Raw genomic sequence first — 22,994 nt, 5'->3', positions numbered from 1 at the left:
AACGAGTACAGGAAGGCCTCTACAGAGCATTTTAATTCCTCTTGGCCTATTTCTTTCTTTCCCAGGTGCATTGAAAACCAGTGGGAAGTTATGTGAAGAGAGAGCAGAAGATACAGACTATGATGGTTCACCTTTACCTGAAGAGTTTACGGAGGTAAGGATAATACCTAGGTAAACACTCTGTGACGCTATATCTTGTTAGAATTCTCTGATGAGGCCTTACCTCTCCCTACCTACCAGTTTCCCTTCTAAGTATTAAAGATAATATACTGATGGCTGGTTAGTAACCTCAGTAAGAATTAGAACTGATGTCATTTACTCATTTTGGAGAAAACTTGCTTTTAAATCATTTAACCTCTTTTGGTGAAGGTTTCCATTCAGGAAAATAGTGCCCAAAAATCTTTTTTTTTGTTTGTTTTTTTGCATCTTCATTATTATTACACCAAATCAAAGTTGGTAATTCCAAGATCCCATTCCAGTTAATACCTAACCTAGGTAGAAAACTTAATTTTTATCCTTGAGTGCTTGTTTTCTTCTGCCCCTCATGGATCCTTGGTCTTAATTATCATGGAAACATCTCATTCTTTCATTTATTCCACGGCTTTTGCTCTGATTGCTCTGCAGTTTCAGTTGAGACATGTTTTAAAAGATTTAGACAGCTGACATTCATAATACATTAAACTAGTTGGATGCAAACTAGTAAAAATAAGCTGTACAGGAATTAGTGCTTAATATATAGTATATATGTTTGTTAAAATCTTAAAAAAAATCAAACCCCAAAGTTGGAATCATCTGAGATTAATTTTATTTTTTGCATTTAAGAGTCATCCTATGCCAGGGAAAGAATTACTATTCAAGTTTCCCCAAGCCAAAAAAAAAAAGAAGAAGAAGGAAGAGAAAGAAACAATTAATTTTCAAAAATGTAATCATAGACTTATTTAAGACTAAGACTTCAGATCTTCTGGGACATTGAGCTGACTAAGAAAAAAGCATGAAATAGTAGATAAATAATATGTAAGCCTGCTCAAACTAGGCATCACCCTATTTATATGAATCTGATCTTGCCCATTGTTCTAGGATAATTTCCCTCACAAGGCTTCTGATTCTTCCTATTGAACATCTTCAAAATTGTCAAAACTAAGCTGGTCTGGATTCTTACCACGCATGTACCCACACACAATCTCATATACACGTGATTATTTTCATTAAATACTTACATATAATTAATGTATGTAAATACAAGGAAGCTTATATCTGTTTTAGTATGTATTTCCTAATCCAGAAAAATGATTACACAAATATTAAATAGCTCACAATGTATCATGCTGTAGTGTTTTTACTTAAGTTATTGTTCTTTTGTACTATCTAAATATTAATAATTATAACAATAAGCTCTTTGAAAAAGATTTTCTGAACATTTTAAATCATACTAATCATATTTTTATTAATACTATTTAAAATACCCCTTAAAATGTATGTTCTGAAGTCTCTTAACTAGGACAGTAAATAAAAATCTTTAATATCTATTTCAAAATCCAATGCCTTTTCTTTAAAAAAGAAAAACTTAACATAATATAGATTCTCTTTTACACTGAGCTATTATAACAAAAGTTTATAGCAGACAACTACATTCAGGTTGCTTTTTTTATTTTGATAACGAAGACACTACATCCTCATTGTAAAAAAAATATTTTAAACAGAATCATTTAAAAATGCAAGCTCTTGGGGCTTCCCTGCTGGCACAGTGGTTAAGAGTCCGCCTGCCGATGCAGGGGACACGGGTTCATGCCCCGGTCCGGGAAGATCCCACATGCCACAGAGCGGCTGAGCCCGTGAGCCATGGCCACTGAGCCTGCGCGTCGGAGCCTGTGCTCCGCAACGGGAGAGGCCACAGCAATGAGAGGCCCGCATACCGCAAAAAAAAAAAAAAAAAAAAATGCAAGCTCCTTTTTTTACCCATTCCTCATCTTCATCTGATATAGCTATTGTTAAAATATTGGGTTTTACCCTTCTATTATACATATGAAAACATGTAAATATACTTTTTGTCACGTGATTCCAAATTTGGTTCTCAGTTAAAATTGATCATTACACTCTTTCTAGAGTGGCATTGTTTTACATTAAGTTCTTTTTACATAAATTTACATCACACTTTTTTTATTCAAACAAAGTCACAAAACTTATAATCAATCTCATCAGTTCACTCAGTCCCATGTAATTAATTTTTTTTCATCTTGATCTTTTGTTAGCACTTTTATGAATTCATCAGTTTTCCATTAGAGTTCTGGAAATGCTTATTCATTCAGTTCAGCAGTATAGTCAGTTACCAGAAACCTGTACTTGTCACAGTCTTTTCAATGAATTCCTTGAAGATGAAACCCTTTTATAGGAACATTTTTGCAAAAGCATCAGAGTACACCCAGAACTGTCTGTAAATGACAAAAGACTTAAAAATGACCATGGTTTAAGATTTGATGAAAGTTCATAATAATGCAATTGACAAGCAAATTTAGTTACTTCTGAGATATATGTTTTAAAGTAAACTAGAATTATGACTTACAACATTATACCACAACCTATAAGATTTTTAGAAATTTCATGTAGTGTCTGAAACATTTATATTAACATATTTCCATACAAATAACAGAGTTTACTATTCGTTTGTTTTTTCTAACTTTTGAATTTTATTTTTTTATACAGCAGCTTCTTATTAGTCATCAATTTTATACACATCAGTGTATACATGTCAATCCCAGTTGCCCAGTTCAGCACACTGCCATCCCCACCCCGCCTTTGGGTAGTATAGTCATTTTCACAATATTGAGTCTTCCAATCCAAGAACATGGTATATCTCTCTGTCTGTTGGTATCGTCTTTAATTTCTTTCATCAGTGTCTTATAGTTTTCTGCATACAGGTCTTTTGTTTCCCTAGGTAGGTTTATTCATAGGTATTTATTCTTTTTGTTGCGATGGTACATGGGAGTGTTTCCTTAATTTCTCTTTCAGATTTTTCCTCATTAGTGTATAGGAATGCAAGAGATTTCTGTACATTAATTTTGTATCCCACAACTTTACCAAATTCATTGATTAGCTCTAGTAGTTTTATGGTGGCATCTTTAGGATTCTCTTAGGTATACTATCATGTCCTCTGCAAACAGTGACAGTTTTACTTCTTCTTTTCCAATTCGTATTCCTTTTATTTCTTTTTCTTCTCTGATTGCTGTGGCTAGGACTTCCAAAACTCTGTTGAATAATAGTGGTGAGAGTGGACATCCTTGTCTTGTTCCTGATCTTAGAGGAAATGCTTTCAGTTTTTCACCATTGAGAATGATGTTTGCTGTGGGTTTGTCATATATGGCCTTTATTATGTTGAGGTAGGTTCCTTCTGTGCCCCCTTTCTGGAGAGTTTTTATCATAAATGGGTCTTCAATTTTGTCAAAGCTTTTTCTGCATCTATTGAGATGATCATATGGTTTTTATCTTCAATTTGTTAATATGGTGTATCACATTGATTGATTAGCGTATATTGAAGAATCCTTGCATCCCTGGGATAAATCCCACTTGATCATGGGGTATGATCCTTTTAATGTGTTGTTGGATTCTGTTTGCTAGTATTTTGTTGAGGATTTTTGCATCTATATTCATCAGTGATATTGGTCTGTAATTTTCTTTTTTTTTAGTATCTTTGTCTGGTTTTGGTATCAGGGTGATGGTGGCCTCATAGAATGCGTTTGGGAGTGTTCCTTCCTCTGCAGTTTTTTGGAAGAGTTTGAGAAGGATGGGTGTTAGCTCTTCTCTAAATGTTTGATAGAATTCACCTGTGAAGCCATCTGGTCCTGGACTTCCATTTGTTGGAAGATTTTTTTTTTTTTTAATTTTTTTAAGAGAAGTCCTTTATTTTTATTATTTATTTATTTATTTTTGGCTGTGTCGGGTCTTCGTTTCTGTGCAAGGGCTTTCTCTAGTTGCGGCAAGCGGGGGCCACTCTTCATCGCGGTGCGCGGGCCTCTCACTATCGCGGCCTCTCCCGTTGCGGAGCAGCAGGCTCCAGACGCGCAGGCTCAGCGGCCATGGCTCACGGGCCCAGCCGCTCCGCGGCATGTGAGATCTTCCCGGACCAGGGCTATGAACTCGTGTCCCATGGCATCGGCAGGCGGACTCCCAACCACTGCGCCACCAGGGAAGCCCTGTTGGAAGATTTTTAATCACAGTTTCAATTTCATTACTTGTGATTTGTCTGTTCATATTTCCTATTTCTTTCTGGTTTCAGTCTTGGAAGATTATACCTTTCTAAGAACTTGTCCATTTCTTCCAGATTGTCCATTTTGCTGGCGTAGAGTTGCTTGTAGTAGTTTCTTAGGATGCTTATTATTTCTGCAGTGTCTGTTGTAACTTTTCCTTTTTCATTTCTAATTTTATTGACTTGAGTCCTGTCCCTCTTTTTCTTGATGAGTCTGGCTAATGGTTTATCAATTTTGTTTATCTTGTCAGAGAACCAGCTTTTAGTTTTATTGATCTTTGCTGTTGTTTTCTTTGTTTCTATTTCACTTACTTCTGCTCTGATCTTTATGGTTTCTTTCCTTCTGCTAACTTTGGGTTTTGTTTGTTCTTCTTTCTACAGTTCCTTTAGGTGTAGGGTTAGATTGTTTATTTGAGAGTTTTCTTGTTTCTTGAAGTAGGCTTGTATAGCTATAAACTTCCCTCTTAGAACTGCTTTTGCTGCATCCCATAGGTTTTGGATCATCATGTTTTCATCATCCATTGTCTCTAGGTATTTTTTGATTTCCTCTTTGATTTCTTCAGTGATCTGTTGGTTATTTAGTAGTGTATTGTTTAGCCTCCATGTGTTTGTGTTTTTTTACATTCATTTCTAATCTCATAGCGTTGTGCAGAAAAGATGCTTGATATGATTTCAATTTTCTTAAATTTACTGAGGATTGATTTGTGACCCGAGATGTGCTTATCTGTAAAGCTTTTGATTTCTCCATCGAATCTGAATGAGATCCTTGCCAGGTAGAGTAATCTTGGTTGTAGGTTCTTCCCTTTCATCACTTTAAGTATATCGTGCCACTCCCTTCTGGCTTGTATAGTTTCTGTTAAGAAATCAGCTGTTAACCTTATGGGAGTTCCCTTGTATGTTGTCATTTTTCCCTTGCAGCTTTCAATGAATTGTCTTTAATTTTTGCCAGTCTGATTACTATGTGTCTCGGCATGTTTCTCCTTGTGTTTATCCTGTATGGGACTCGCTGGGCTTCCTGGACTTGAGTGGCTATTTCCTTTCCCATGTTAGGGAAGTTTTGACTATAATCTATTTTCTCAGCTCCTTTCTCTCTCTCTTCTCCTTCTGGGACACCTATAATACGAATGTTGTTGCGTTTAATGTTGTCCCAGAGGTCTGTTAGGCTGTCTTCATTTCTTTTCATTCTTTTTTCTTTATTCTGTTCAGCAGTGCATTCCACCGTTCTGTCTTCCAGGTCACTTATCCGTTTTTCTGCCTCAGTTATTCTGCTGTTGATTCCTTCTAGTGTAGTTTTCATTTCAGTTATCGTATTGTTCATGTCTGTTTGTTTGTTCTTTAATTCTTCTAGGTCTTTGTTAAACATTTCTTGCACCTTATTGATCTTTGCCTCCATTCTTTTTCCGAGGTCCTGGATCATCTTCACTATCATTATTCTGAATTCTTTTGTGAAGGTTGCCTATCTCCACTTCATTTTGTTGTATTTCTGGGGTTTTATCTTGTTCCTTCATCTGGTACATAGCCTTCTGCCTTTTCATCTTGTCTGTCTTTCTGCAAATGTGGTTTTTGTTCCACAGGCTTCAGGACTGTAGTTCTTGCTTCTGTTGTCTGCCCTCTCTGTCTCATACTTTCTAATGCTTCCCTATTATTCTCTTGCATAGATATACCATAATTTATTAAGTTGACTATATATTATGAGTATTAAATTTATTATAAACAGTAATGCAGCAAAGGTTCCTATTTCTTTATAATGTAAATTCTAGGTCTCACAAGACAGAATTATGCCCTCAACCCGAGCATTTCAAAGGTTTATATTATTTTTCTGATTCCTGCAGGCATTTGAGTTTGTAGTCTGTTCTAGTTTGCTTGGGCTGCCATAACAAAACACCACAACCTGAGTGGCTTAAAAAAAGAGAGAGAAAATTTATCTTTTCACAGTTCTGGAGGCTGGACTTCTACAATCAAGGTGTTAGAAGGTTTGGTTTCTGGCAAGACCTCTCTCCTTGGCTTGTAGGCAGCTCTCTTCTAGCTGTGTCCTCACATGGTCTTTCCTTTGTGTGCACACACTCCTGGTGTCTCTTCCTCTTCTTATAAGGACACCAATCCTATTGGATTAGAGCCCCATCCTCATGACCTCATTTAGCCTCAGTTATCTCCATAAAGACCCTATTTCCAAATACAGTCCCATTGGGGGTTAGGGCTTCAACCTGTGAACTTTGGCGGGACACAGGTCAGTTCATAACACAGTCTTTGTCTTAGCCACTTATAAAATATAATCAAGGGCTTCCTGGGTGGCACAGTGGTTGAAAACCCGCCTGCCAATGCAGGGGACACAGGTTTGATCCCTGGTCTGGAAGGATCCCACATGCCGTGGAGCAACTGAGCCTGTGCACCACAAGTACTGAGCCTGCATGCCACAGCTACTGAAGCCCACATGCCTAGAGCCTGTGCTCTGCAAAAAGAGAAGCCACCGCAACGAGAAGCCCATGCACCACAACAAAGAGTAGTCCCTGCTTGCCACAACTGGAGAAAGTCCGTGCGCAGCAACGAAGACCCAATGCAGCCAAAAATAAATAAATAAATAAAATTTTTAAAAGAAGATAAAAGAACACTCATGTGCACGTCTTTGTGTGGGTATGGAAAATTTAATTATATATGTGTAATCAAATTTTATTCACAATAGTTACAAAACAAGAGCTCTAGGCATAAATTCAACGAAGAATGTACATATTTATATTATGAATACTTTAAAACTCTACAGAGAAGCACAAAAGAAGTATCAAAAACATTCCTTGGGCTTCCCTGGTGGCACAGTGGTTGAGAGTCTGCCTGCCGATGCTGGGGACACGGGTTCGTGCCCCGGTCTGGGAAGATCCCACATACGGCGGAGCGGCTGAGCCTGCGCGTCCGGAGCCTGTGCTCCACAACAGTGAGAGGCCCGCGTACCGTGAAAAAAAAAAAAAAAAACATTCCTTGTTCTTTGATAGAAAAAAATCTAAAATTTAAGTTCTCCCTAGATTCACCCCTAAATTAAATATGGTCCCATAAAATATTTTGAGGTTTCTGTTTTGTTTTGTTGTTTGTTTTAATAAGAGGCAGGGTGGCTTTGTGAAATGATTCTAAAGTTTACATAGTAGAATTAGGATGTAAATCTATCCAGAACAAATCTAAAAATTAAGGTTCTTGGAGGGAGAATATTCCTACCAGTTATTAGGAAATATTATGTAAATAATACGTAAGTTGTCCTGCCACCGAAGTATAGATAGAGCCCACAAATTTGTGTCTTGAGAATTCAAGATATTTAAGACTAAGTATTTCGGGCCAGTTGATCCTGAAAAACAAATTAGCACTTGAATAGGTGAGACTTCTGCTTTAGAAGAGATTTTGACTAATGGTAAGCAAAACAAAGAAAGCAGAAAACAAATTTAGGAAAAGAGGACACAAGGGACTGAAATAAAAACATGAAAAAGTTTCATGTGTTTCAAAATCTAAATGTGTTAAAGTCACAATGTTAATTATATTCATAAGAAGGCAAATTCAAGAGACAGATATGACTAATCTTCATCTCTGAAAGAAAGACTGAACCAGTATTCTAGAAAAGTTTTGTTTCATCTTAACGTTTCTCGAATATTACCTACATTTGAGTAGTTTTAAAGAGTTCCATAGAGTTTTTTTAAATATTCAGAAATTTGTAAGTGTGCCACGTTGGGAATCACCCTAAACAAATGATTATTTACTGAATTGGTTCTTAACAGTATATTTTGCAACCCTGAAAGTTTTATCATGTGCCAGAAGTTAAGGTGCTATCCACTGGTATTATAAAAAGTAGAGGAATGTCCTTTTTAAAAAGAAAGATTAATCCCTCTAGCTACTTGTGTAAGTCGTTGCATTTGTCCCTCTGCTGCAATTAATTGTCTCTATACTTAACTATAGTAGCCCCCAGCCCCCCATCTACAGTTTCACTTTCGGGGGTTTCAGTTACTTACGGTCAACCACAGTTGGAAAATGTTAAGTGGAAATTCCAGAAATAAACAATTCATAAGTTTTAAATGATGTGCCATTCTAAGCAGTGAGATGAAGTCTTGCTCCGTCTCACTCCGTCCCACCCAGGACATAAATCATCCCTTTGTCCAGTGTATCTTGCCCATTAGTCACTTAGTAGGCATCTTGGTTATCGGAGCGGTCATGGCAGTATCCAAGTGTTTGTGTTCATTCAATGATGGCCCTGCAGTACAAGAGTAGTGATGCTGGCAATCTGGATGTTGCTAAAGAGAAGCCATAAGTGCTTCCTTTAAGTGAAAAGGTGAAAGTTCTCTACTTCATAAGGAAAGAGAAAAATTGTATGCTGAGGTTAGTTGCTAAAATCTACGGTAAGAACAAATCTATCTGCGAAATTGTGAAGAAGGAAAAAGAAATTTGTGCTGGTTTTGCTGTTGCACCTCAAACTGCAAAAGTTAAGGCCACAGTGCATGAAAAATGCTTAGTTAAGATGGAAGAGGCATTCAATTTGTGAGTGGAAGACATGAACAGAAAACAGAGTTCAGCACTTTCCGTGGTATCAGGCATTCACTGGGTGTCTTGGAACGTATCACCCCTCAGATAAAGGGGTACTACTATACCTCTTAGCGAAGTACTTCAGGCCAATGTCTGTGTGTTATTTGTGAATGAATGCCAGTCATACACATTATTGTAAATTACTACCGAAAGTTTCAAAACTCTTCACTTCAGCTGTTGCTGAACTTGTTTATTTTGGGGATAACAGGGTAAGAAGGGACGTCAGGGTGTCCGTCCTAAATTTGTTTGTGCAATCTAGCAGTCAATTTGGGAGATGTACACATGCAAATAAGTAAATTTTCTTTCTCCATGGAAGCTCTGATTTCCCACAAATAAATTGAAATTAATATCAGAATAACTTAATTTTACTTTCAACTCTACAAAAAGCTATAGTAAAAAAACATATCCTGCTTTTTTATGGAGTGTCTATGTGGAGTTCAGAGAGGATTATAAAGAATTAGGGAATATAGGGGCTATACCGGAGTATGTGGGTATGGTTATTAAAACCTCCTAGAGAATTAGCATTTTAAAGATTTTGATAGGTGAGATAAAATGGGAAAGAGCATTCCTTACCGAGGAGCTTCTCAGCAAAGGTACAAAGGTCTGGATCAACATGGAAAATTCAGGGCACTAAATCATTGCTATTAGGGTATCACATGGTGTCTTGAAAGCTAAGGCTTAAGAGATAGGGATGGGTTCATGAAATGACTTACATGCCATGCCAAAGAAAGAGCCCTTGTTTTCATCTGGCACTGGGCACTACAAATTATGTAGCTGGTCCTAGATCCAGCAGATACCTCCTCTACTCTTCAAGTTGCTGGATCTGGATTCTTTGAGCAGTAGGATTACAAACTAACCTCCAAACAGGCTGGCCATGATAAAAACCTTAAATCTTTTCCTTGAGGCAGTACTACAGCCTCCTCCTCTTCCAAAGAGCCTACAATCCAGAATGAGAAGACTGACCGATCCACCCCCAAACCATACATAGGTAAACTTTGCAAAAATAGTGAAAAATTGGTTAATACAAGTATTGCTATAGTGTATTTCCAATTGGGCTTTATCTCATTATTTTAATGTTAATAACACTTTTTTAATAAATTTATTTATTTTTGGCTGCATTGAGTCTTCATTGCTGTGCGCGGGCTTTCTCTTTGTTGTGGTCTGCGGGCTTCTCATTGTGGTGGCTTCTCTTGTTGCAGAGCACGGGATCTAGGTGCGTGGGCTTCAGTAGTTGTGGCTCACAGGCTCTAGAGCGCAGGCTCAGTAGTTGTGGCGCACGGGCTTAGTTGCTCCATGGCATGTGGGATCTTCCAGGCCCAGGGCTCGAACCTGTGCCCCCTGCATTGGCAGGCAGATTCTTAACCACTGTGCCACCAGGGAAGGCCAGTAACACCTTTATAAAAGGCTGTATACTTTGCAAAATGATTGCACACATGGTGATTCCTAGATCAGGATTATGATGGGGAATAAGAAATCCAAATGACTACTTGGAAAAAAGTTTTAACCCAGACTAAAATTATCAGCTTCTAAAAACGGATAAGGAGGGCTTCCCTGGTGGTGCAGTGGTTAAGAATCCGCCTGCCATGGGCTTCCCTGGTGGCGCAGTGGTTGAGAGTCCGCCTGCCGATGCAGGGGACGTGGGTTCGTGCCCCGGTTCGGGAAGATCCCACATGCCGCGGAGCGGCTGCGCCCGTGGGCCATGGCCACTGAGCCTGCGCGTCCGGAGCCTGTTGCGTTCAAGCCCTGGTCTGGGAAGATCCCACATGCCGCAGAGCAACTAAGCCCGCATGCCGCAACTGCTGAAGCCCGTGCACCTAGTGCCCATGCTCCACAACAAGAGAAGCCACCACAATGAGAAGCCTGCGCACTGCAACGAAGAGCAGCCCCCACTCGCTGCAACTAAAGAAAGCCCGCACGCAGCAACAAAGACCGAACACAGCGAAAAATTTATTTTTTTAAAAAAACGGATAAGGTCTAAGAAGGTTTTTTTTCAGTTGTCAGTGAACAATCTACTTTATTTCTTCCACCATAGAAGTTCTGTGTCTCCCTCAGATAAACTGAAAATGATATCAGAGTCACTTTATTATAGATACTTTTTAACTCTACAGAGTCTGTACCTAAAAGATCAAATAAACACGCAATTACAAGTTGTGATACGGTCTATGAAGTTTAAAAAAGTGCTACGAAAGAGAATACCAAGGAGACCCACTTTTAGACTGGGTGGTTAGGAAACATCCTCAGAAGGTAAAGACACTTAGATTAAACAAGGAAAAAGTGAAAAAAGAGCGATTTTGAAGAGCTAAAAGAAAGGCCCATCAGTTTGAATCCTAGTTAGTGAAGAGGAGAGTAAAACCAGATGGATTGTAGAGGTAGACAGAGGCCAGATAATGCAGGATCTTGAAATGGAAGGAATTTCTCATTTAAGATAATTTGTCCTAATGAAGAATTAAATGTAAGATTAACCATGTAAGAATGCAACTTGGCATCTCCTGATTGTAGCAAACTGCTTCTGCAGGACTTGGGTCTCTGTGACACCATACTCAGTTAAAGTACGACCTGATTGATCTCAGTTTCCTAGGGAGACACCCCTCGCTTTAAAAAATAAAAGGGCAAATATGATAGCCCTTATGTGTGGAATCTAAAATATGATACAGGCCCTGGAGGTGGCTGGCTGCTGGGATGGCAGATGAAGAAGAAAACCCCACCTTTGAGGAAGAAAATGAAGAAATTGGAGGAGGTGCAGAAGGTGGACAGGGTAAAAGAAAGAGACTTTTTTCTAAAGCATTACAGTGTATGATGTATGGGTTTGGGGATGACCAGAATCCTTATACTGAGTCAGTAGATATTCTTGAAGACCTTATCATAGAGTTCATCACCGAAATGACTCACAAGGCAATGTCAATTGGAAGACAAGATCGGGTACAAGTTGAAGATATCGTCTTCTTGATTCGAAAGGACCCAAGAAAGTTTGCTAGGGTTAAAGACTTGCTTACTATGAATGAAGAATTGAAACGAGCTAGAAAAGCATTTGATGAAGCAAACTATGGATCTTGACACTTTTTGTACTTTCTGAAGCTTCATGATTTTCTGGGGAAACCATATTTAATAACTATTTTCCACAGTAAGGTTCTGATATCTAGCCATGTGAATGAAAAATGGAGAACCACAACGTTTTCAGTCTTTATATTCATGTCTCCAATTTTAGAGTGATATTTGAGCCTTTAATTGCCTGCCATTATATTACCATACTTTGAATTAATTACTGGATTTTAATGACCACATGTAAGTCAAAGTACCTTGCAAACCATTCAGTTCCTTCTGACTTTTGACCATCTAAATGATGAATTAATATTTATGTATTAGGTGTACTTGTGCCTTGTAGGCTGTACTGTAACTGTTTAATATGTGAAATCTAAATGGTACCTTTGATAGCGAAGACATGTGCTTCATGTATTCTAAAGTTTTTAGATTACAGTAGTCTTAAGTTATTAAAAGACTTTTAAGGAAAAAAATGATAAAAAATACAACCTTTAAGGAGAAAATGATAGAAAATACAACCTTTTTTAGGAGTGTTTGTCTTAAGATAATTTGTTTTAATACTCTTTAGATAACAAGAGTGATTTTTTCATTTTCATTTTTTATTTTTTGAGAAACTAAAACTTCCCTATGAATGCTTCTGTGTTGGAAGACTTATTTGACTTAAAATCTTCAGGGCTTATACTATTTGTCAGTTTTTAAGAGAACTCATTTTCCCAGGTCAAAGCTTCTAAAAATAAGTGCTTTCAGTAGCAGGATAAGCATTTGGTAGTGTTTATTAACTTATTTGTTAGTACTTGTTCATTGTGGAAATGTGTACTTGACTAAGACCATGTGTGGCCATGGAAACCACTTTTGTAGTTCAGCATATACAGGTTTTGTTCATATTTTGCTTATTGTATTATTCTTGCACTTAGCTTAAATTAAGGATTAAAATTGCATTTAAGGGATCATTGGATATTACTGTTTGTGAAACTGAATGTTTTGTGTCCCGCTTATAAACATTATCTATGAATTAGTACTTAGGAAAACTTTACTTTCTTAACCTATCAGTATAAGGAATAAAGTATGAAAAATTAAAAAGAAAAATATATGATACAAATGAACTTATTTACGAAACAGACTCACAGATATAGAAAACTTGATGGTTACCAAAGGGCAAAAGGGGTGGGAGAGGGATAAATTAGGAGTTTGGTATCAGCATATACAAACTACTATATATAAAACAGATAAACAACAACGTCCTACTGTATAGCACAGGGAACTATATTCAATATTCTGTAATAAACCATAATGGAAAAGAACATGAAAAAGAATATACATATGTGTGTGTATATATATGTGTGTGTGCATGTGAATCACTTTGCTGTACACCAGGAACTAACAAAACATTGTAAATCAACTATACTTTAATTAAAATTTTAAAAAATTAAATAAATGGGCAAGATAACACATTGGAAATTTTAGATTTTAAAATTGAAGTAGTGTAAAAACATATGCCATGTATGCACATCTAAATAATTAAAAGGGCAAATATGATAGCCCTTATGTGTGGAATCTAAAATATGATACAGGCCCTGGAGGTGGCTGGCTGCTGGGATGGCAGATGAAGAAGAAAACCCCACCTTTGAGGAAGAAAATGAAGAAATTGGAGGAGGTGCAGAAGGTGGACAGGGTAAAAGAAAGAGACTTTTTTCTAAAGCATTACAGTGTATGATGTATGGGTTTGGGGATGACCAGAATCCTTATACTGAGTCAGTAGATATTCTTGAAGACCTTATCATAGAGTTCATCACCGAAATGACTCACAAGGCAATGTCAATTGGAAGACAAGATCGGGTACAAGTTGAAGATATCGTCTTCTTGATTCGAAAGGACCCAAGAAAGTTTGCTAGGGTTAAAGACTTGCTTACTATGAATGAAGAATTGAAACGAGCTAGAAAAGCATTTGATGAAGCAAACTATGGATCTTGACACTTTTTGTACTTTCTGAAGCTTCATGATTTTCTGGGGAAACCATATTTAATAACTATTTTCCACAGTAAGGTTCTGATATCTAGCCATGTGAATGAAAAATGGAGAACCACAACGTTTTCAGTCTTTATATTCATGTCTCCAATTTTAGAGTGATATTTGAGCCTTTAATTGCCTGCCATTATATTACCATACTTTGAATTAATTACTGGATTTTAATGACCACATGTAAGTCAAAGTACCTTGCAAACCATTCAGTTCCTTCTGACTTTTGACCATCTAAATGATGAATTAATATTTATGTATTAGGTGTACTTGTGCCTTGTAGGCTGTACTGTAACTGTTTAATATGTGAAATCTAAATGGTACCTTTGATAGCGAAGACATGTGCTTCATGTATTCTAAAGTTTTTAGATTACAGTAGTCTTAAGTTATTAAAAGACTTTTAAGGAAAAAAATGATAAAAAATACAACCTTTAAGGAGAAAATGATAGAAAATACAACCTTTTTTAGGAGTGTTTGTCTTAAGATAATTTGTTTTAATACTCTTTAGATAACAAGAGTGATTTTTTCATTTTCATTTTTTATTTTTTGAGAAACTAAAACTTCCCTATGAATGCTTCTGTGTTGGAAGACTTATTTGACTTAAAATCTTCAGGGCTTATACTATTTGTCAGTTTTTAAGAGAACTCATTTTCCCAGGTCAAAGCTTCTAAAAATAAGTGCTTTCAGTAGCAGGATAAGCATTTGGTAGTGTTTATTAACTTATTTGTTAGTACTTGTTCATTGTGGAAATGTGTACTTGACTAAGACCATGTGTGGCCATGGAAACCACTTTTGTAGTTCAGCATATACAGGTTTTGTTCATATTTTGCTTATTGTATTATTCTTGCACTTAGCTTAAATTAAGGATTAAAATTGCATTTAAGGGATCATTGGATATTACTGTTTGTGAAACTGAATGTTTTGTGTCCCGCTTATAAACATTATCTATGAATTAGTACTTAGGAAAACTTTACTTTCTTAACCTATCAGTATAAGGAATAAAGTATGAAAAATTAAAAAGAAAAATATATGATACAAATGAACTTATTTACGAAACAGACTCACAGATATAGAAAACTTGATGGTTACCAAAGGGCAAAAGGGGTGGGAGAGGGATAAATTAGGAGTTTGGTATCAGCATATACAAACTACTATATATAAAACAGATAAACAACAACGTCCTACTGTATAGCACAGGGAACTATATTCAATATTCTGTAATAAACCATAATGGAAAAGAACATGAAAAAGAATATACATATGTGTGTGTATATATATGTGTGTGTGCATGTGAATCACTTTGCTGTACACCAGGAACTAACAAAACATTGTAAATCAACTATACTTTAATTAAAATTTTAAAAAATTAAATAAATGGGCAAGATAACACATTGGAAATTTTAGATTTTAAAATTGAAGTAGTGTAAAAACATATGCCATGTATGCACATCTAAATAATTGTTACTTTAGATTTTTCTTTTTCCTTACCTCTATACATTCATATCCCTTATATAAGAAATGAAAGGGACTTCCCTGGTGGCGCAGTGGTTAAGAATCTGCCTGCCGATGCAGGGGATGCGGGTTCGAGCCCTGGTCTGGGAAGATCCCACATGCCGCAGAGCAACTAAGCCCGTGCACCACAACTACTGAGCCTGCGCTCTAGAGCCCACAAGCCACAACTACTGAAGTCCACGCGCCTAGAGCCCGTGCTCTGCAACAGGAGAAGCCACCGCAATGAGAAGCCTGTGCACCGCAAGGAAGAGTAGCCCCCACTCGCCACAACTAGAGAAAGCCCGCGCGCAGCAATGAAGACCCAATGCAGCCAAAAATAAATAAATAAAATAAATTTATATATATAAAAAAAGAAATTAATGAAAAGCCAAGATGAGTGTGAGGTGAATAAGTGGAGCCAGCCAAAACTCTTGTGCCACTGCAGATGCCTTAGCCACAGTTTGGCATGCATTGATTGAATGTCATGTGTCTTTGTAACATGATGATGAATAATAACAGTAAATATAGGAAATAAAATTGAACATTATGTAGGATTGTTTTTGGTTTGTTTGTTTGGTACAATGGGCTAATTTGATTTTGGTTTTTCTTTGTTGTAGTCTACCAAAATGAATGGCTGTGAAGAATATTGTGAAGAAAAAGTAAAAACTGAAAGGTAAAAAAACTATTTTTCAAATATTTATAACACTTTCATTCTCTTTTTAGAAGTGCTCTGAAGATTTCCATTTAGATGTTGATTTTTAAATTAATGTGTCTTTTCCAGTCAAATGAGACTTATTGAGTAGATTATGGAACTATGGTTGAATATTAAAAATGTTCCTGAATGTTGTTACATGGAGGTTCTAGGGACATGTGACAATGTGTTTGTTATGACATTGCTCAAAAAAAGCAATGTATTCTCTTGACCATCAGAAAAAATCCAAGAAAAGTCTAAAAGGAAATGTGCCAACAATGATGATAGTACCTTCTCCTGGTGTGATTATAGGTAACCTATTTTTCTGTTTCTCTAAATTTTTCTATACTTCACATATTTCATTCTTTAATAAGAAAATAAAACCAAAGAAGGTAAGAAACATTTTAAACCCCCCACAAATGTTTTTCTTTTTGAAAACGGTTTCTAATATAAAATAAGATATTTTTGTAACACTAAATGATGTCTCAGGAAGAGTTTATATATATTGTTAGCCAACAAAGTGGTTGTACATAAATTTTGCTTCATATTAAATGATAACCAAACAGTCAAAGGGAGCTATTTCCATTTTCCTAGAAAAGCAAATTGACAGTGAATTTTTCACTAAGTTAGACAGGGGGTACATATTGTTAACATAGAAATGCATAGTCTTATATTTAAAAGATCAGCAAATATCTGGGCCAGCCACCAGTAGTAATAAGATACAGGCTCTTCCCTGTCAACAGGGGAAGGGAGGAAGAATAAATTAGTGTAAATTCTTTGGGTGGCAAATTGAAAACACTATTAACATACAGATTTTATTAACATGTTACTGATTCTTGGAAACACTTTTTAAAATTTTTAACGTCTCATGAAGGGTCATAAAATTATAGTCTGATATTATTTCTTAATGTAAGCAAAGTAATAGTGTATTTTTATTATTATTATTATTATCCAGATATTTATTGAGCACCTAATATAAACCAGACAGTCTGCTTGAAATACACTGTTAACAAGACAAAGAAGCTCCTTAACCCAAGGAACTCACAGTCTATCATAAAGGCAAATATTAATCAAATAATCCCACAAATAAATCATCATAGACCATGAAAAATGCTGTTTATTGTAAAAAGTCATGACGAACTGTGAGAGGATATCACCTGGGGGCTTGATGTTCTCAGACAGTAAGTAGTAGGTGAGGTTTCTCCTTGAAGAGACATTTAGGTTCTGAAGCATGAACAGGAGTCGCCTAGGACAGGGGTAGGGGTATGGGAAAGACAGCGTGGAGCTGTCCAAGCAGAGGAGCAGCGTGTGCAAAGACCCCAGGGTGGGAGAGGGCACAGAGCACCTGAGGGCCTGAACTAGACCAGAGTGGCTGACAGCAGAGCAAACAGGAGAGGGGCCCGAGATGAGAAGGGAGCAGGGTAAGGACCTTGGCCTTTATCCCGAGAGAAATGGGGGCCATGGAGTTTTTGAAGCAGGGGACTGACATGATAAGGTGTGTACTGTGGAGAATGAACTGGAGAGGGCCAGAGGGGAAGGGCAGAGGGCAACATGGGAGATAAGTAGAAGGAAAAGAGAGAAAATGAGAGGGTGAGAGCAATCCCATGTCAGTTGGGAGGCAAACTGGTAGAGATTAAGAACATGGGCTTGGAATCAGGCTGCCCAGTTTGTGTCCTGGCTTTGTCACTTACTCTGTGATCTTGAGCAAATTACCTGAGCTCATCTCTAAAACAGGGATAGTATCTGTCTACCTCCTAGATTGTGTGAGGATTAAATGACCAATACACCTCAAGAATTTAGAGGGGGGCTTCCCTGGGGGCGCAGTGGTTGAGAGTCCGCCTGCCGACGCAGGGGACACGGGTTCGTGCCCTGGGTCGGGAAGAGCCGACATGCCGCAAAGCGGCGGGGCCCATGAGCCATGGCCGCTGAGCCTGTGCGTCCGGAGCCTGTGCTCCACAACAGGAGAGGCCACAACAGTGAGAGGCCTGCGTACCGCAAAAAAAAAAAGAATTTAGAGTGGTATCTGGCACACAGGAATGTGCTGTGGCCCAAGGCTACACAGCTACTACCTAGAAACAGACAAATACTGGACTGCTCTGATTAAAGCTGGGGGTGGGCGGGCCGGGCCCCGAGACTCATCCACTTGTCCACCCCTAACCACCACCTTGCCCTAGTCCCACTCACGCAGCCCTAAATGCCTGGGACTTCACAGACTCCCTCTCTGCCAAAGAAGGTTGGCCTCAGAGTAGCCTGTTGGGAGCCTGTCTCCTGGGCATTGTGTGAAAAAATGGGGTGACGGCAACTGACCTGTTTAAGAGTTCCGGCACGCAGGGCCACGCTCAACTTTATAATATAACTAGACTAGAACCTCAGAAGGCTTTTGCTTCCCATACTTCATCTGCCAAAAAGAAGAGAAGTCTAAACACTCTTCTGCTTGCTGACGTATATATAAACTATTTTATTTTTTAAATAACGATGAAGGGGAAAAAGTCCACAAAACAGACAAAAACAGCCTCAAAGGAACTCGAAGGACATGTAGATCTCAGAAGGGTACGGATAACAGAAATGCCTTTGAAGGAACTCCTGCGAAGTTTATGGTGGCCCTCACTACCTGCCTGCTTTATTATTCACTCTGTCTCCCCTCTCTGCCCCTCCTAAGCCATGGTTGTGACCCGGTTTCAAGCAGAGACTTAGTCAACTCTGGGTTCTAACCTCCTAGAGATTTGCTTGGGGACAAGGAAGTCCATGTATCAACCACAGGCCCCACTGCAGGAATGGCCCCCTGAGACCTCACGACCTGTGGCTGGTCAGGGTCACTGGGGGGTGAAGACAGGGTCTATGAACCCACAACCCAGCCAGCTGTTCCAGGTGTTTGGCACATAGGTAGTCCAAGTATCTCTCATTGTGACCTAATTCAGAATAGTGTATCTTACAATGATACGTGTCGTAGGTTCAAAGAACTGTAGTACATTCCCTTCAACCTAGCAATTTTATTTCTAAGAATTGATCCTACTACCATATGTATGCAGATGTTTCTATAAGAATATTTATTGCAACATTGTTTATAGTAGTAAAAAACCCTAATAGACATAAAATAAATTAGGGTGTACTCATACAATGAAATACTAAGTAGCTGTTCAAAAGAATGAGAAAGAAGGGAGGATCCTTATGGGAGGATCTCCGAAACATATCCTTCCAAACAAAGCATACTTGCTAGAAGACCAAGAAGACCTCATGGATGCAGAACTTGCAAATTACATGTTAACTGTGATGTACAATTAGTTGGAGCAGAGGAAAGCATCCACTATAAAAGCAGCATAATTGCTGTCCTGTTACAATGTTTTGGGAGCATTAGTGCATGTCCTGCCTTAATGGTGTATAATAATGTCATCAGACAAAATGTACTCTGCTTTGTTCCCCTGAGCATCAGAAAGTTTAAAATGTATTCAGGCCTTTGCATTCTCCTTTTTCATCTCATCTGATCGCTAAATGTTATTCTTCTACCTAGTTTCTCTTTTCTAGCCACCCACCTTACCCGAGAGATGGCATCTGCTGTGCACCCCTAGAATAATGAGAACTTGTACTGAGTTTTATTACATTAAGTGAGTGCCCAGATACCGGAGTGTCCTTTTCACCCCCAATTGTAGTGAAAGACTGATGTCCATCAGTAGGGACTTCTGTAATTAAATGAAGAATCATTCATACAGTACAATAGTAGACAGCTGTTAAAAAAAACAAAAGAGAGCTATACTTACACAGTTGTAATCATGCATCCAAGTGGAAGGGTGGAAACAAACCACCACTTTCTCCATCCCCAAGATGACTCCTTCAACCTAAGGTTCAAAGACTTGGGATTTGTTTGAGGATAAAATTTAAACTATATTAAACAATTCTGTACCTCAGTTTAATTTATATCTACCAATAAATTTTAGGAATTGTGGATTTAAGGTTTTTTTAATCAGATAATCTATTTTAAATACCATAATAATTGTAGTGGAAATATGTAGGACATATTTCCAAATATTCAAGGACATAATATTTCATTTTATTTTGGACACAGAACTGAAGAAAATATAAATGTGTTTTGTTGTCATAGCTTAATTCACAAGTCAGCAGAAAAGAAGACTGATGATGATGATGAAATAACATGGGGAAGTGATGAATTGCCAATAGAAGTGACAAACCACGAAGATTCCAATAAAGGCAAGAAATTTATTAGCAACTTTTTAAATCAAAAACTATAGGTAGAAAAAATAAGTGTTTGAAAATTACAGTTTTCAGAATATATGGATATGTTATTTCACCATATGTCTACATTATTAAGTTCTATACATAAAGTTAAATCACATAGACAAACATCAACATTCATTTATTGACCAGATATTTGCACAGTTATTAGGCTAAAATTCTCAGTGGCTTGGAGTAAAATATGTAAATAGATGTGTAAATACTTTAAATGGAAACAAGAATAAGAAATGTAGGAGCACATTTTATTTAAAGTAGGAAGAATAGCTCAAAGATAGGAAAATTTTTAAGAGCATGAGTCAGTTGGTCTATCCTCACTATTACTGCCTCTCTTGTTTTATACTGAGCCAGTAGATAAATGAAGTTCTATCCAGCGTTTTATTTCTTTTTTTTTCGTATAAAGAAATGTTATATTAATGCAGTGAAAGAACACAGTTTTGTAATTTGAAGTCATTGTTGAAAGAAATTAAAGGAGTCGAATTAACACTTTTTTGACTTAGTTGGATTGTTGGTGTCAATGGAAATGCTCAAATCCTGTAACCCAGGTTCATCTCTCTAGCCTCTGAGCTCCTGTTGCATTCACACTCAGTTCTGTGAAAGTTTACAGTTATTTCATATGATTGGATTTTGTATTCACAACTAGTTTTTGCCCCAGACAGAACTTAAGCTTCTTGAGATCCCCCAGTGTCTGGAATTACTGTTGCGTGCATAGTAGCTGCATCATCAAAATGCTTTTATCAACTGATTGATGTAATTAAAGCTACACTTGTGCAGACTATAGCAAGAAGTCTCTCCTACTTTTTTCCAGGATAACAGTTGCCTTCTGTTATCAGCATTTTCCATAGGTAGAGCAGGTACTAAATTAGACACATACCTCTTCTTAGACATTGATAGCACTTGTTTGATAAACTCCTAAAGACCCTTAGGATTTCATTTGCATGGAGAAAACTATCAAATGACAGAGATAGTGGCACTGAGTACCAAGGGTGGGTAGAGAGGGGAGAAATCAGTGTTTCTAGTGCCATGTCCCCTTGTAAGGAATTTCTGAAGCATCTCCCTTCATCTTTTCTCCATGTGCTTGGAGGCTAATTTAAATGCAAAATAAAAACAGGACTAAATACATTCTTATCAAGTAAACAGTGCCATTTGGGTCCAGAGAAGCAAAGAGAGACAATTTAAACTCCTTTAGAAGCTATAAGTAATTGACAGCCAAGAGCCTTAAGAACTCTGAACAGTCAGTGAGGTGTTCCCTTAAGGTTTGGGTACAAGGATCTTGCTATGGCCAGGATTTTCCTTTGATGATTGTAGTTATCTGCCTACTTGTTAGTTCTATTGCCTTATTAAGTCAAAGACTCTCACTTTTGTAAAAAACAGATGAGGTGAGAATAGGATAAAATTTGTTCTCTTACTGGCTAAAATTAGCTCTCTTATTGGCTAAATCAATTCTGGGGGGAATTGTTTTTTTTTTAATCAACTGCCATCTTCTTGTTAGGTCATCCCTTTCTGACAAATGAGGAGCTCACCACACTCCCCATTGTCAAAGTGCTTCCCTCCAGTAAATACACCGGTACGGAGTTGAAATCAGTCATTCGAATGTTGCGGGGTTTACTAGATCAAGGAATTCCGTCTAAGGAGGTAGAGGTAAGGGGCTTTTGACAATTGTTCTTTCTCCAACAAAGTTTTCTGCAAGGTTAGGAGAAATTTTAAGAATCTTGAAAATGTCTATTACTTTACAACTTCCAACTATAAAAGTACCATCTTGTCATTTCTAGCAGTAAATTAATTTTTCTAATTAGGATCCTAATAGTATTGATTTAAAGGGATCTCTTTAGCAGCTTCAGAGCTTGATAAATCTCCCTGAAGATTATCCTCATATATAAGGCTAAAGAGTTTTTTTAAAAAGTCAAGTATCAACTCCAACCATCCACTAAACTTCATAGTTAATACACTAAAGATGTGATTCATCGTTAGCAACAGTTTTTATTTTAATACAGCTCCAAGAATGTGCCCCCCAGTTCAAAACAGCAGTGCTTCAGAGGCCTTGCTCCTGTGGTCTTGCTGGCCCCATCCATTACTTACCACTAGGCCAAAGAATAATGTAGCACCACTGTGGTTTGGGGGTCTACCTTGCCCATCTCCCTCAAACCATCTGCTTACTTGCCCACATCCTGAGCTTTTCGTAGACCCTGAAGTGAAAGGAGCTAACTTCTACTGAGAGCTTCAACAGTGTGCTAGATGCTTTGTGTATAATGCTCAAAATATTTTAAATCCCATTGTATGGATTTGGAAACAGGTTCACAATGTTAAGTTATACTCTTTCTCTCCATTTTGCAGAAGTGATTTCTTCTTTAAGGTCTTAAGTTTAAATGTTACCATCTCAGAGACTTTCCATCACAACCCTTTATAAAGCAGATGTTTATTTTTCTGTATCACAGCAGCTTGTTAATTTCTTCAAAGCATATATCGCAATATTTGTTTGTTTACTCTTTTACTGCCTCTTTCTCCCAGTAGCCTGTGGTCTCCAGGACAGCCCAAATCATATCTTCTTTCTCTCTAATGTATTCCTAGCACTTATTACAGTGCCTTGCCTATAGTAGGCATTTTCAATGTATATTGGTTGACTTGGATGGCTAGATGGATGGATTAATTAATGAGTGAATGAAAAGTGAGAAAGAGTTGGCTTTAGAATTTAGGACTATCTTACCACAATTCTACCACGTG

General features: G+C 37.6%; 1 protein-coding gene and 2 pseudogenes across 12 annotated transcripts in view; all 3 read left to right on the top strand.

Annotated features, from left to right (window-relative positions):
- PTPN13 (protein tyrosine phosphatase non-receptor type 13) overlaps window positions 1–22,994 on the top strand; it is a 226,571-nt gene that overhangs the window by 194,537 nt on the left and 9,040 nt on the right. For 11 of the 12 annotated variants that reach the window (XM_024764184.1, XM_024764183.1, XM_024764181.1 and 8 more), the window contains 4 exons: window positions 66–154; window positions 15,955–16,010; window positions 20,125–20,231; window positions 21,766–21,914. In XM_024764184.1, the coding sequence (XP_024619952.1) occupies window positions 66–154; window positions 15,955–16,010; window positions 20,125–20,231; window positions 21,766–21,914 (401 nt within the window). Of the gene's footprint in view, window positions 1–65; window positions 155–822; window positions 1,366–15,954; window positions 16,011–20,124; window positions 20,232–21,765; window positions 21,915–22,994 lie in introns of those variants that run through there. The other variant, XM_024764190.1, reaches the window with a different exon arrangement.
- LOC112412482 (transcription initiation factor TFIID subunit 13 pseudogene) lies at window positions 11,471–11,845 on the top strand (annotated as a pseudogene).
- Window positions 13,427–13,801, top strand: LOC112412484 (transcription initiation factor TFIID subunit 13 pseudogene; annotated as a pseudogene).

The sequence above is a fragment of the Neophocaena asiaeorientalis genome, unplaced genomic scaffold, assembly GCF_003031525.2.
Source record: "Neophocaena asiaeorientalis asiaeorientalis breed wild unplaced genomic scaffold, Neophocaena_asiaeorientalis_V1.1 scaffold296, whole genome shotgun sequence".
In the NCBI taxonomy this organism is placed as follows: Eukaryota; Metazoa; Chordata; class Mammalia; order Artiodactyla; family Phocoenidae; genus Neophocaena; species Neophocaena asiaeorientalis.
This window is presented reverse-complemented; position numbering and strand designations above follow the sequence as displayed.